We start from the raw sequence: 13,713 nt of genomic DNA, 5'->3' as shown, positions 1-13,713 counted from the left end.
TTTAAATTATGGTTTCACCCGCGACCCCCATGTTGAGAAACGTTGGTCTAAGATGAGTAACATTTATGAACATGCTATAATACTTTCAATGTCAACCAACCATTATACTAACTATCTCGGTTACATTTTATTATTGGGCTGCAATTTGGAATAACTGTAGACCTATAAATTTCCATTGCCGTCCATCCTTTCTTTAATCTCGAGAGCGGAGTTAGATAGATGAAAGACGAGATCAAATATGGAAACCTTGGGTGCAGTAGGCCAGATTAACTATATATATGAACTTCCGATGCAAACCTTTTTTTTTAATTCAAAAATTTTTCCCTGAAAAGTGTTAGGGCTGTTTCACACTATGACCGACTGGGCCGACCGGTCCGACTCCTAGTCGTATTGCCATGGCAACAGCAGTCGGTCGACCGACTGGTCGTTCCAGTCGGACAGATTTAAAAAGTTAAATATTTGTAGTCGCGTCGGAGCAGTCGGTGAGCTACAGCCAATAAGAGCTTCGAAGCTATAACCAATCAGAGTTTAGATTTATCCGAAGTTAGAAAATGGCGGAAGGTAAAGTTTTCTCGGAAGCTTTAATAAACGAAGTCAGAAAATATCCATGGCTTTGTGATATTCGGCGAGCCGATTATAAAGGCGACATTGAAAAAAATAATTGGTTAGAGTAAAGCGAAAGGTATCCAGCTAAAAAATAGTCTTAAACTTCATATTAACGAATAGACGTAGACATATCTAAATGTAATTTGATACGCTGAATCGATTGGTATTAAAAAGAATTACTTACGATCAACCGTTTAAAAGTTACGAACGATTTTTTATTTCCGTCTATTTGCTTCTTTTAAGAACAACTTTATTAAGAAATACGCAGGCACTCATCGATATTAACAAAACGAATTACTTTAATTCACCATAATACATTTCATTTACAAGAGAAAGCAACATTAAAAATGCTAAAATGGTGTCGTTAGCCCGCGAACACGCGTACACACGACAACCTTTCAATGACGGCCATGTTTTCTGTTTAAAATTGAAAAACTGACCACGATTGGCTAGTGTTCTGACCTGTAAGACGCGTTCCGATTGGTCCTTACGAGTCGGCCACCGACATAATCGTACTCAGTGTGAATTCTTTTACTACTAGTCGGTCCGATTATAGGATCGGTCGGGTCGGACCGGTCGGACCAGTCGGTGACAGTGTGAAACAGCCCTTAGATAGATGACAGGCACGACTCTACTGTTAAAGGAAAAGTATGACGTACAGGGGCAAGCCACTACTTATTTGAGGTGGAGAACATATATTTTAAGGTAAAATATAAATAAATTTAAAATATGATTAAAAATTGCAGTCCGGCATTGTGATCATGTCACAATAAATAATTGCTCGTTTATTATATAATTTTACAAAGTATTTTGAAATGAGTTGAAATGATTATAAACTGGGTTTTATATTTTATTTTACTTTATTTGATTAATTTAATTAATATTTTTTATACTTTTATTAATTTAATTTAAACTAATAAATACCAAATTTCTTAAAATTTATTAATCTTATCTTTGTGACTAGTTTAGTTACTAGAGGGCGTATAAAATAAAAATAGCCGCTTTCACGTGGGAATATTGAATTTCGTGAATAACTGTTTAACATGTCTTCGATTAATAAATTAAAAGCCAAGAAAGAAAATTTTTATAGGAAATTACAGTTTAATAATGTTTCATTTCAAACAAGAATAATTACCAAAATTGTAGACGATTTATCAAAAGAAAATGTTTTGGATGAACAAATACCTGAATTGGCCGTTTTGTGGGATAACTGCGGAGACGAATCGCCTATAATTGGTAAATTATGTTGCAAAGCATTAACTTTTTTAACGATTAAAGGTAAATTAGATCCTTCCAAGGCTATAGATGAATTCAACGCTTCTATTCCATCTGCAAAGCAAGTTGGACCTATTATTGATGCTATTGGTAGAATTTTGTTATTTGAAGCTGCAGAACAAGAAAGATTGAATAACAGATACGAATGTCCATATTCATTTTCTTCTCCTGTTCATCCATTTATATCAATTCTAAGAGAAAAGCAAGAATCTTGGCCATTTATTTTACAGTGGATAAAACATGTCTTGAATAACAAAGAATATCCTTTTCGGTTAGCTAAACCATTGCTGTGTTATATTTTGTTGAATCCGTTGCAGTCTTGTGACGATTTCTTTAATATCAATATTCATTATGAATTATTTTCAAATATTGATAACATAAAATTTATTTATTCATTCTTACCACTTATACAAACAAAAACTAAAGCTGAATTGATAAAATTGACTATTTTAATAGAAAAATTATCAGAATGTACTCAATATACAACTAAGGTAGAAAAAGAAATGCTCTTATTGATAACACTATCTGTTTGCAAAGATGCTATTGATTATGGCTTCGATATCACAAATATCATAACGGTTTGTAAAAAGTTAGTCGTCGAAAAAGATATTAGTTTCTATATTAAAAATGTGTGTATTGTTTTCTTATCTGTAATTATTGATTGTGTGGTAGATTCTGATCTTTATCATATTTTATCTTTCGGAGAACTTGTGTTAAAGTTGCAAAATTTTCGTGTACAATTTGACAGTGATTCACCAGTTGATTGCAAAAATAATTTTTCAGCTTCTATACTGGGAATGTTAATATTACCAATATTAAATGTTTTAAGTAGAGAATATGATGACTCGATGCAGAATATAAAAAGCATTGCTGCTGAGATTTTCTTAATAATTGAAAGGACTCTCGCATGTAAATTTTTGAATCATAATATAGAATATTGGTCAAATGAAAATGAGAAATGTTTACTGATTTGCAGTTTCAATCCATTAGTTTCAGAAATTGTAAATAGTGTATATTTTATTGTTTCTCTTGATGAAATTAATAATCAAGAAGAATGGATTGATAAAATCTCAGCTTTTATAAAATCATCAAATTGTGTTCAACCTCTTTTATTAAATATATTATGTAATATGTTCATAAATGTTAAACAGTTATCATTATTTAGAAAGTATCTTGATGTTTTAAAATATGTTGCAGTTATTGAACCGAGCCAGTCTTTGTCATTATTGTCATTATTTTTGTATAAACTTAATGTTGAACACGATCCCAATACTCAATTAATTATTACAGAATCTCTACCTAGTCTAGCAACACACAATTATTCTATTGGTGTTATTCTAAATACTATACAATACTTCATCAATCATCATAAATTAAAGCCTGAAGGAATTCATTTAATGATCCTGCTCTGGAAAAAGCAAATTAGATGTTTTCCTTATCTTAAACAACTTCTTGAAGAAGAAATTAAAGATTCTACAAATTCTTCTTGTGACAAAGTATTAGTTGCTAAAGCTGCTGCTATGAAAGAAATATGTGAGACTCATCCTCAGAATTTTGGTATTTTTATACTAAAGCATATGTCAGATATTTTCAATAAATGTACAAGTGATGCCAGTAGTCCTGCTGTGGCCTTAGCTTTAAATGGTATATTTTACTTGTGTAAAGCTGGAGAAATTGATATAAAAAGTGCATGGAAAACGCTTGCAAGAAAACTCACTAATGATAAAAGGCCATTAGTTCTCAAGCATCTTTATAAATTATTAAGTCTTGCTCCTGAATTGAGGGTGATGTCATCCTCATATGAAAAGTTTATGACAGAAGTTGTAAGTATGCTCTGGAAACATGTAAGCAAACAAAATAATGCCATTAGTATCTCTGCTGCTTATGAAGCTTTAGGAAAGTTTTCAATTGAATTCCATCATTTGAAAATACTTCCAGATGTTGCTACAAGAAACATTATTTCACCAAAAGCATCTTCACCTCTTGATTTGGGAAAAGATCCATTAGACAGACTTGGGTATGTTCCTGGTTTTTGTTTTACAGATTTATTAGAATCAATAAATGATGAAGATATTCTTAAAGGATATGAAGAATTTTTAATAGGATTGTTAAATTTTGAGATTGATGATTTACCTCAAAGTGTGTATCATTCAGCAAAAGTGGCAGCAAAACCATCAAAGCGTGATAATATAATAAATGAGATTCCTCAGTTTTTGTGCATGAAGTACAGTAGTAATCGTCAGCCAATTTTACAAAGTAATTTAGCTCTTGGTATACTTTTATCTTATCATCCACCTGTAGAAGTTGATAAGTATGGTTTACCTACTAAGCAATCACTGATAGCCCAATCTAATTATTATCAACAAATATTAGAAGCATTACTTCAAGATATTACAATTGATATTTCAGAATGGTGGCAATGTGTATTATTGTCATTTGCATGGAGTTCTTTCATGGATAGGGCATTTTTCTCATGTATTGAAGGAATGTTTGCTAGTAGGGAATTAGAGAAGAAAGATTCAAATAAAAATACTGAAACAGAAAATCGAAAAGAAATTTTAACAGCTGTTCGAGAAAATTTATTAGAAATAATTAAACGACAATCCAAAGAGAAACCTTCAACACCAGCAAATGCTATAATGGCAGTTGTGGGATTGGCAGTTTCTTTTTGGAAATATGAAAATACTGCAAAATGCTATAAATTGGAAAATTCTGAAGAACATCATCTTGAATTTATTCTGAAAATTACAGAAACTATGATATGTATATTAGATCCTTCAAGGAAACCAAATTCAGAAGTCATAGGTTGGTTATTGGTTCATGGAAAGAAGTCTGGTTTTGGAAGTTCTGTGTTACGTGGATGTACTGCTACATCTTTTTTTCATCTAGTTCCCTTTTTAATGGGATCTGGTTATGATTGTATTGGAATCATTTCTGATTTATTATTAGAACAATTATCACCCAAAGCAAATGCAGTTTTACAGTTACATTCTGGAATTGGTTTAGGTTTATTTTTGCAGTCTGTAGCTAATGTGGGTCAAACAGAAGTGTGTTTAAAAACGATTAAGAGAATTGAAGATATCGTTAAAGAAAATGAAGAATTGATGCCTGGCTCCATAATTGGTTTATCACTTTCTATTTTATCATTATATCAAAGTGATGATGATTCCATTAAAAATTATACCCAGAATATATGGCAATTTTATATTCATATGTTACAGAAAGCAGATCCATTATCATTATCTTATGATATTTTGTGTCAATGTACTGTTATGCTTACTGTCTCTGCAATGCATGCTAATATCATAACATTTGAACAATGTAAAGAATTCTTTTTATGGATTGACAATTGTCACAAAGAACAATCACAAAGTAGTGGTATAGCTGTATCTATAGGTACATTTGTTGGTATGTTAACAAACTTAGGATATGAATTTGTTTCAGAGAAAAGAATGCAACTTTTAAATAATTGGATGAATATAGTATCATCAGAAGAAAAACCAAACTTACAAAAACTTGCTGCATTGAGAGGTTTTGAGCTCTTTATTTACAAAATTTAACCATGTATGTGTATTTGATTTGGAAAATGAAACTAATATAAAAGAAATAAGTGAAATGATTCAATTAATGATGAGATTATTTAAAAAACCAAAAGATGTAGTCTTACAAAATACTACCTCATGGTTATTAGGAGAGTTGTATAGTATAAGTGGTGGATATATATCATCATCATCACTTCCAACAAATTATTTATATTTGCATGAAAAATATTTACTCAGGGCCATTATAGGATTTATATCAAAATCTGCTAAACATCAATCACTTAACAACCATCTCAATGTATGTCTTAATGTGCTAAGTAGAAAATATTCAAAACCTTTTCCTCCAATCTCATGGACAGCAGTACTTAATCCTCTTCTTCAAGGCAACGAAGATACCATAAACAAATGTTTAAAAATATTTATTTCCCAATCTTCTTCATCATCAACAGCTGCATTATCACTTTCCACATTAACTACACCACTTAAATTCAATTCATTACCTATAAAATGTCAACAGTTCTTGATATGTTCACTTCCTGTTTTGTTAAAATGTTTACCTGCTACTAAACTAAATTCATTTTTTTCATCTATTATTGTCCCAGTTTTCTCAACAGAGAAACGATTACAGGAAGATGGTACAATGGTTCTTAATGCACTATATGAAGCAATTTCTAAAAATCAGAATGAAAGTATTAATGAAATTTTAAAAGATGTGATAACACATATAGTTAATAATTCATTCGAAAAGCATTTTGATTTATTTCAGCATTTAAATTTGACAAATATTATGTGTAATTGTCTTATGAAATTTCCTTCAGAATTGTTAGAAAATGTAATTAAAAATGTGAGTGCCTTACCTGCAACAATTTTATGTTGTGAACTATTGAAAAAAGATAAGTTAACTCTTGCAAGTTTACATTTTTGTATAGATCTAGCTTTATATTCAAATGATCAAATAAGACATAAAATTATCAAAAAATTTCTGAACTTTTTTATTCATCAAAACATAGATATTAAAGAAAATATTTCAAAACAAAAAATGGCTGCTGACTGGCTTTTGGAAATAATGAACAGAATTATAACAACAATAAAACATTCTTCCACATCTGATCAAATTGATTTCTTATTAAGTATTTTTGCATGTTCAATATTAAGTTATTCAGGGATACAAATGACCTATATGATTAATTTTTATGACAATAAACAATCATTACTATCTGTCTTACCTGCAGTTTTACCTAATATATTACAAACTCCAATTTGGAATCACCTAACAGCAAAAATTGTGGATTTCTTTCTACTTTTAGAAACTTATGAAGAAATTAACTATTATACCAAACTACAACTACTTGCCATATTGTGTTCACTTCGTGGATTCCAGGAATTTGCTAAAACTCCTGTGTATTCAAAGGTATTTAGTTACCTTGAATCTTTTCATTTGATTTAAAAATTTTAGTAACCTTAAATTCTTTTATGCTGGTGTTGGAAATGAAAATTTTGTACAGTTAACTAATAATAAATGTGATTGCAAATTAAAAAATGATGTTTATCATTTTAGAAACAATTACAAAAATTATATTTTAAAGAAATATTTAATTATCAATAGGATTTTGAAATATTTAAAAAGTTCTAAATACATATATAATATAAGTTACTGTTATTACAATAGAAATGATTATTTATAGATAATTTCTAAATATGTTGATTTCATAAAGTTTTATCTGGTGATGATGATAATATAAAAACAGTACATAAAGCAGAGAGATTTGTTGCATTTTACTTTCCCAGTTGTTATGTATATACATAAGGGAATTGTATCAAACTTGATCCTCCAGGTTTTCTGCAAATCTCCATATTTTGAGACTATCTGAACCCAAAAAAAAATTTTGGGATGTTCATTTTATTCAATATCTCAAGATGAGGTAATGAGTAAGAAATGAAATTTGGCATGGTAGCTTGTGTGTAAAGGACATGGATGCTGTTAAATGTCAAGAAGGTGGGGGAAAGAGAGAGAGTGGGGTTATGTATTATCTCTTCAGAGGGGTTTGACTTTAAGATTTTGTTCAGTATTTACAATTTGTTTTTATAAAACTTATCTGTATCCTCAAAATTAAGCATTTTGCCATTTTATAAGTTTTTTTTTATAATCAAATGTCATAACAGCTGGAAAAGTTATACAACTCACTGCTGGATTTTTTGATAGTGTAAACTTCATATAATTACACAAATACAAATTAACATTGCATAATAAAATATTCTTCATTGACAAATACAATAATTGATAAGTTATCAACTTATTATAGCAGTAGTGTTTGATATAATAGTTTTAAAATTACAAATGTAACAAATATAATTGCTGTATTTTCATGAAAATCTGGCAGTAAATATTTGGCTATTAGTAACTTAATGAATCAGACTTGTATATTTAGCCTTTTAAACAAATTTTTGAATAATTAAAAATAAATTTTTTGGTCATCCACATTATAATGTTTTGGTTTTGTTTTCCATTCATTACAATAAGTATTGTTATTTCAAACTTTATGTATTATTGAATTACAAAAATGGAAAATGTAAATATAAATACGGTTAAACATTGATAAGGAAAACTACCGAGGAGCTCGGATAAACGAATAGTGTTAAATTTGTTTTAATTCTTTAACTGAAATGAATCCAGAAGTTTGTGTGAATGATATAGTGAGAATGGTAGCAAAGACAAGAGGAATATCAGAAAGAAGCATTCACAGAATTCATAAAGAATATTCTACTAACGGTAAACTAAAAACTCCTTCAAAAACCTGTAAGCATACTCAACTTGTTGACAAGTATGATAAATTCTCAGGATGTGCCATTAGAGGTAAAGTACACAATTTTTATTTTTTAAATGAATTACCTACTGTAGATAAGGTATTACAGGCTGTTAATGATGATCCAGATTTACCAGACTTTACTCGATCCATGATATACAATTTGTTAAAATGACTTAATTTTAAATATGCAAAGTAAAACAGAAATAGTAGATTAATTGAAAGAATTTTATGGCAAAGACAATATCTACGAAAAACAAGAGGCCATAAGATTTACTATTTGGACGAAACATGGATTAATGTGAAGCATACCAAGAGTAAAGTATGGAAGGATTGTTCAATTACGTCATATCACAAAGCTTTTGTGTCTGGACGATCTACTGGATTGAAAAATCCTTCTGGCAAGGTAAAACAAATAGTTCTTGTTCATATAGGCAGCAATACAGGTTTTCTTAATGGTGATCTATATGAGTTTGAATCAAAGTCAACAAAAGATTACCACGAAGAAATGGATAGCAATAATTTCAAAAAATGGTTTGAAAAATATTAAAATTAGAAAATAATGCTGCTGTTGTCATGAACAATGCTCCATATCACTCAGCTAAAATTGAGAAGATTCCAAATTGTAGTTGGAAAAAAGCTGACATAATTTCTTGGTTGCAAAAAAATACAGTTTGTCATAATGACAAAATGTTGAAAATAGATATTTTAGATATTGCTAAGAAAATAAAACAAATATATTATTGTTGAAATGGCCAAAGAAATAGGTGTTGATGCGTTACATTTACCCCCATATCATTGTAATTTAAATTCCATTGAATTGATATGGGCAGATAGAAAAGTTACATTGCACAACACAACATTCAAACTGTCATATGTGTGAATTTTAATGAATAAAGATATTGAACAAATAACTGAAGAATGATGGAGAAAATGTGCAACTATCTTCTGAAACAGATGATTGATAAGGTAATGTTGGACACTATAATTATTTTGAAAACTGTTCAATTAGATAAATATCACATAGATAAATTCAGACACTACAGTAACTTGTTCATTTGGAGGTATGCATATGATATTTTAAGAATTGCCAGACTAATCTTTCTGATTTTACAGATGATTGATAAGGTAAGTTTACACTATAATTATTTTAAAAAATTTTTAGTTATATAAATATCACATAGATAAATTCAGACACTACAGTAACTTTTTCATTTGGAGGTTTGCATATGATTTTTAAGAATTGCCAGATAATTTTTCTTTTTTTTTGTTTTGTTTTATATCTATTTAATAAAATAGTTGTGTAGATAAAAATTCTGAAGTATGTTTAACTTCACAATTATAAATATACAGGTATACCTCAATTTACGTTGTTTCGAGTTATGTCATTCTCGATTATACGTTGTTTGTCAAAAAAGTATATGGAAAAATAAAAATCAAGTTTAAGTCATTTTATTCGACTTTACATCTGTCCGCCACAAATATTGAAGTCATAATATCTCTAGAAAAGCGTTAAAAGCACATAAAATCATATTAAAATATGTACATTTACAGTAAATGTTAATATAATCATCATAAATCCTAGAGAACAAAACATGAAAACATCTGTGTTTGTGTTGTCATCTTATTTAGAGGTCTTTAAGTGCTCATTATTGGCGTTTTCCATGGTAGTTCCAATATCTATCATTTGGCATCGTTGTCAGCACCACTGGATATTGGTAAATTTAACATAAATTAGTTTATTTTCTACTATCGCAAAAGAATTTTAAATAACCGTATTTGTTATTTAACCTTAAAAAATCATCTTATTTTATAATGACTTAGAGAAACCACATTCACAAATAAAGAGTCTGCGATGTACTGTAAACATGTATTCATAAATTTAGATTACTTTTTTCTGTACTATATTAAAAACTAAAATTTATTTGTTTGTAAGCTTAAAATGGATTCTTATTAACCATATATTATTAAAAATGCATTTATAAATAAAATACAGAACTGGGAATGATAATTTGTGGTTTAGCCTAGTGACAAGTAAATTCGACTTACGTAGCATCTTCTGGAACCAATTATCGACGTAAGGTGAGGTATACCTGTATTTTGTGTAAGTCTTAATAATATATGTTTAATATTAATTTTTGACAAACTATATTTAAATGATGAAAATTATTTAAATGGCTACACAAAAATGTTAAAGTAGGCTATAATAACTTTTCTAAATATTATCTTGGTAATTTTTAAATTGTTGTGACCACTCTGACCTACTTTAACACATGCAGAAAAAGGGTCTTAACTGGTCAACACGTGTCTAGCCACTTCCAATTGTGACTGACCAATGAAAATCTCCAGTAGATTGATACTAACAAAATGTTTGTTTACAGTAGGTGCCAACTTATAATAGACTATAGTGTTTCTGTGACAGATGCTTTGCAAACTTGCTTAACCCAGCGTGAATGAGGTGAGAAATTGTTACTCCAGCTATTAGGTGGGTAGGAGATACCCGAAACTTTGATGCCGAATTTTTTATACTATAATTGTGTATTAAGTACTTTTTTTATTTGGGATAATAATAATAGTATCCATTCAACAAGATGAGTAAATAAAATACTATGTTTAAGATTGAAAAGCATGTTCTTTTATTGAAATAACAAAGTGTCTATATTTTCTTTGAAAAAGTACAAGTTTTGGTAGTTTACATTTTTTCGTATAAAATTCTAACAAAATTACAACTTCGTTGGTTAATCAACATAACTATAGTATCTTCTAATTATAAAAATAGAAAATAAAACTTAAAGGTCTTATGAGATCAATTAGCACAGCACCATCATTACACCTACAAATCAGCACAATCTCCACACACAAAAATTGCGTGCTCCATACATATTGGCTTATCACACTTAGATAGAAAAGAAAACGTTGCTGTTCGTTGTTTTTTTTTTTTTAGTACAGTCACCACACCTGACATTTACCAGCCATGTTTTGGTAACTGGTGAAGGTTCTCCCAGTTGATCAGCAGTCCTCTTTCAAGTTTCCCTTGGAAGATGTATGTTTTGTTGTCTAATGCGAAGACTATCATTTATCAGATTCAAACCGAAATTACGAATGAAGTCTTGGCGCTTCATGCATGTTTTGTCACCTATGTTATTTTATCTGTAGATTATGTTACCATTTATGGCAGCCATATTGAGTATACCATAAAAAATCGTCATAGGCCAACATTTGCTGTTACGCGAAACATCATAAGTGGCACTCAGTTCATCTGCGACGTCGACACCAGCTTTAGTTGTGTTATAATAAGTAATCATTTCTGGTTTTCTTTTATCACCTGTCGATTCATCTATTTTTATCAAGGTGTAAAGTTGACATAACCAGCACAACTTTACATTGGTGTCCTACATACCTAAAAAAAATAAAGCACTTGAACAGTTTTCTAATAATTCTTGTAGCTGACATTCATTTTCTTCATAAGATATCTTGAGAAATCTAAAAATAAATCTAAGAATACTATAAATAACTATAACTCATAAACTTATTGTTGACTCAAAAATGTAACACCGACTACAAGGTCGGGTGTGACGTATCCCAGCCACTTTTGCGCTTGTGTATCTCCTGCTGAAGCCGGTGTGACACTAAACTCAACATTACATCTTGCCCTCCACTCCCTTACCTCCAGCTACTGTAATGACGGGATTTGAATGGCAAAAATAACATTAAATAATCTGCGTTTAAAAACTCGGGTATGACATACCTGACCTCACTCATGCCAGGTTAAAGTTGCAGTTGTCACAGTTTGTAGGATGTGAAATGAACTGTTGAGTTTGTTTATGATATAGACAAGTATAAAAATTTATTTGTTGATGTAAAAATTTGTTGTATATAAAAATTTTTAATTTAAGATTTTGTTTCAGGCTCTTTGACATCCTTAACAGTAAAAATCCATTTGCTAGGAGCTTTAAGGCACCTTAGTGAGTTTCAAATCAGCATTTGTAGTGGCCCTTTCTGACCGAAATGGAAGATGAACGCCAGAAGCTCACATTTGAGAATGGACGGCTGATCATAAAGTCAGCATGACAAACATCATTGACAGGTTTTATTTGCCTAATCAAGGCTGTAAAAGCTATACTTGAAGAGTTAATAGCAAACAACTTTACCTCTGTTGAAGTATGAAGCAGATATTCATTGTGTTTCATTTACTATTACATACTTTTTGTTCTGCATGTTTATTATTATTTTCTGTTATCTTCTTACATACAAGTTGTCACAAGGTCATATTGAATTAAGTTTTGGTATGATCTGGGCAAAAGGTGGTTGGAACAACAATCCCACAATAATCCAGTTTACTGCAGCATACAAGTATTTGCTTACCTAAATGCAATTTAAAACAAGTGAAAAGACAAATGCAACTTCTCAGGATACAACAACAATTTTCAGTGTGGCATCAACAATTTCATACCAACAAGATAGTTCTTGGGCATGATTTTGAAACATGGGAGATGGAAAAGCCTCTTGAAGATGCAGCATAGATACCATCTGAGTTCAGCAGGAGTGCATTTAACAGAATTCTCAATGAATGCTGTTGTGTGTATGGCTGGATTTGTGGTCAAGTCTTTTAAAGGATATTTCTTGCATACACTGCAAAAATGCCTTGTTTAGTCCTGCAAACATTGCATTAAGGTCTTTAGAGTAACTAAAGGATAAAGGAGCTTTAATACATGCCAACAGTGATGTTATTGATGTTTGTAAACAAACAAAAAAGGAGATTCGTTATTTAATGTTAAACAATGAAAACTGGAAACTGCAAAAAATGTTTTGGCAAGTATCATTCAGTCAGTGATTATGCACTATAACAATATAAATATATTTGAAAGTTTAAAAAATCATGCTACTGACCCTAGCATTTTGGACAATCATCTGTACAAGCTCATTGCAGCTGTGACTAAAACATATTTTCATGATACAATTTTGATTTTAGCATAAGAAGTACCATCATGGATAGGAGAAGAAGAAGCAATTGTAAAGCTTTGACAAAGTTAATATTGTTTAATTAAAGAATCAATAAAAAAAAACTTTGATTCACAAACAATACTAATTTTGACAGTAATGTCAGAAAAATGGATAAGTATATCCAATGGCTTACTTAATAGAGAGGTTGAGGCACACGTATTCAGCCCAAAACGTGAACAGCGGACGGATGAGCACCGCCATCTGGCAATTTTATACTGTCGATAATGGCATTTGCTATGTCTAGAATGGTGATTAGACGATCGGCTTAAACTTCTTCAGTTTTTTGTGTTTGTGGTTAAAATTATGACCTATGTAATTAAAATAATGACTATTTAAGCATTTACGAATAATGTTGTAAAGAAACAGATGATTTTAATCCAGAAATTATTTAATTATTCAATTTTTTTGCAAGTAATGTGAAGTGCCTATAGAATTTACATATATTTGTAATAATAGCTTCATAATAGCTTATCATAATTCTG

The 13,713-nt window shown here is 30.1% G+C and overlaps 1 protein-coding gene across 1 annotated transcript; it reads left to right on the top strand.

Annotated features, from left to right (window-relative positions):
• Positions 1-1,602: 1,602 nt before the first annotated feature.
• LOC136985766 (focadhesin) lies at positions 1,603-6,955 on the top strand. Its single transcript, XM_067283112.1, is given in 2 exon segments — positions 1,603-5,414; positions 5,416-6,955. Coding segments are annotated over 2 exon segments (5,220 nt in total). The 5' UTR covers positions 1,603-1,649; the 3' UTR covers positions 6,871-6,955.
• The last annotated feature ends 6,758 nt before the right edge of the window (positions 6,956-13,713 follow it).

Source organism: Centruroides vittatus, unplaced genomic scaffold (genome assembly GCF_030686945.1).
Source record: "Centruroides vittatus isolate TY-2023 unplaced genomic scaffold, ASM3068694v2 contig_976, whole genome shotgun sequence".
In the NCBI taxonomy this organism is placed as follows: domain Eukaryota; kingdom Metazoa; phylum Arthropoda; class Arachnida; order Scorpiones; family Buthidae; genus Centruroides; species Centruroides vittatus.
The sequence above is the reverse complement of the archived record's forward strand: the minus strand, read 5'-3'. Positions and strand labels throughout refer to the sequence as shown.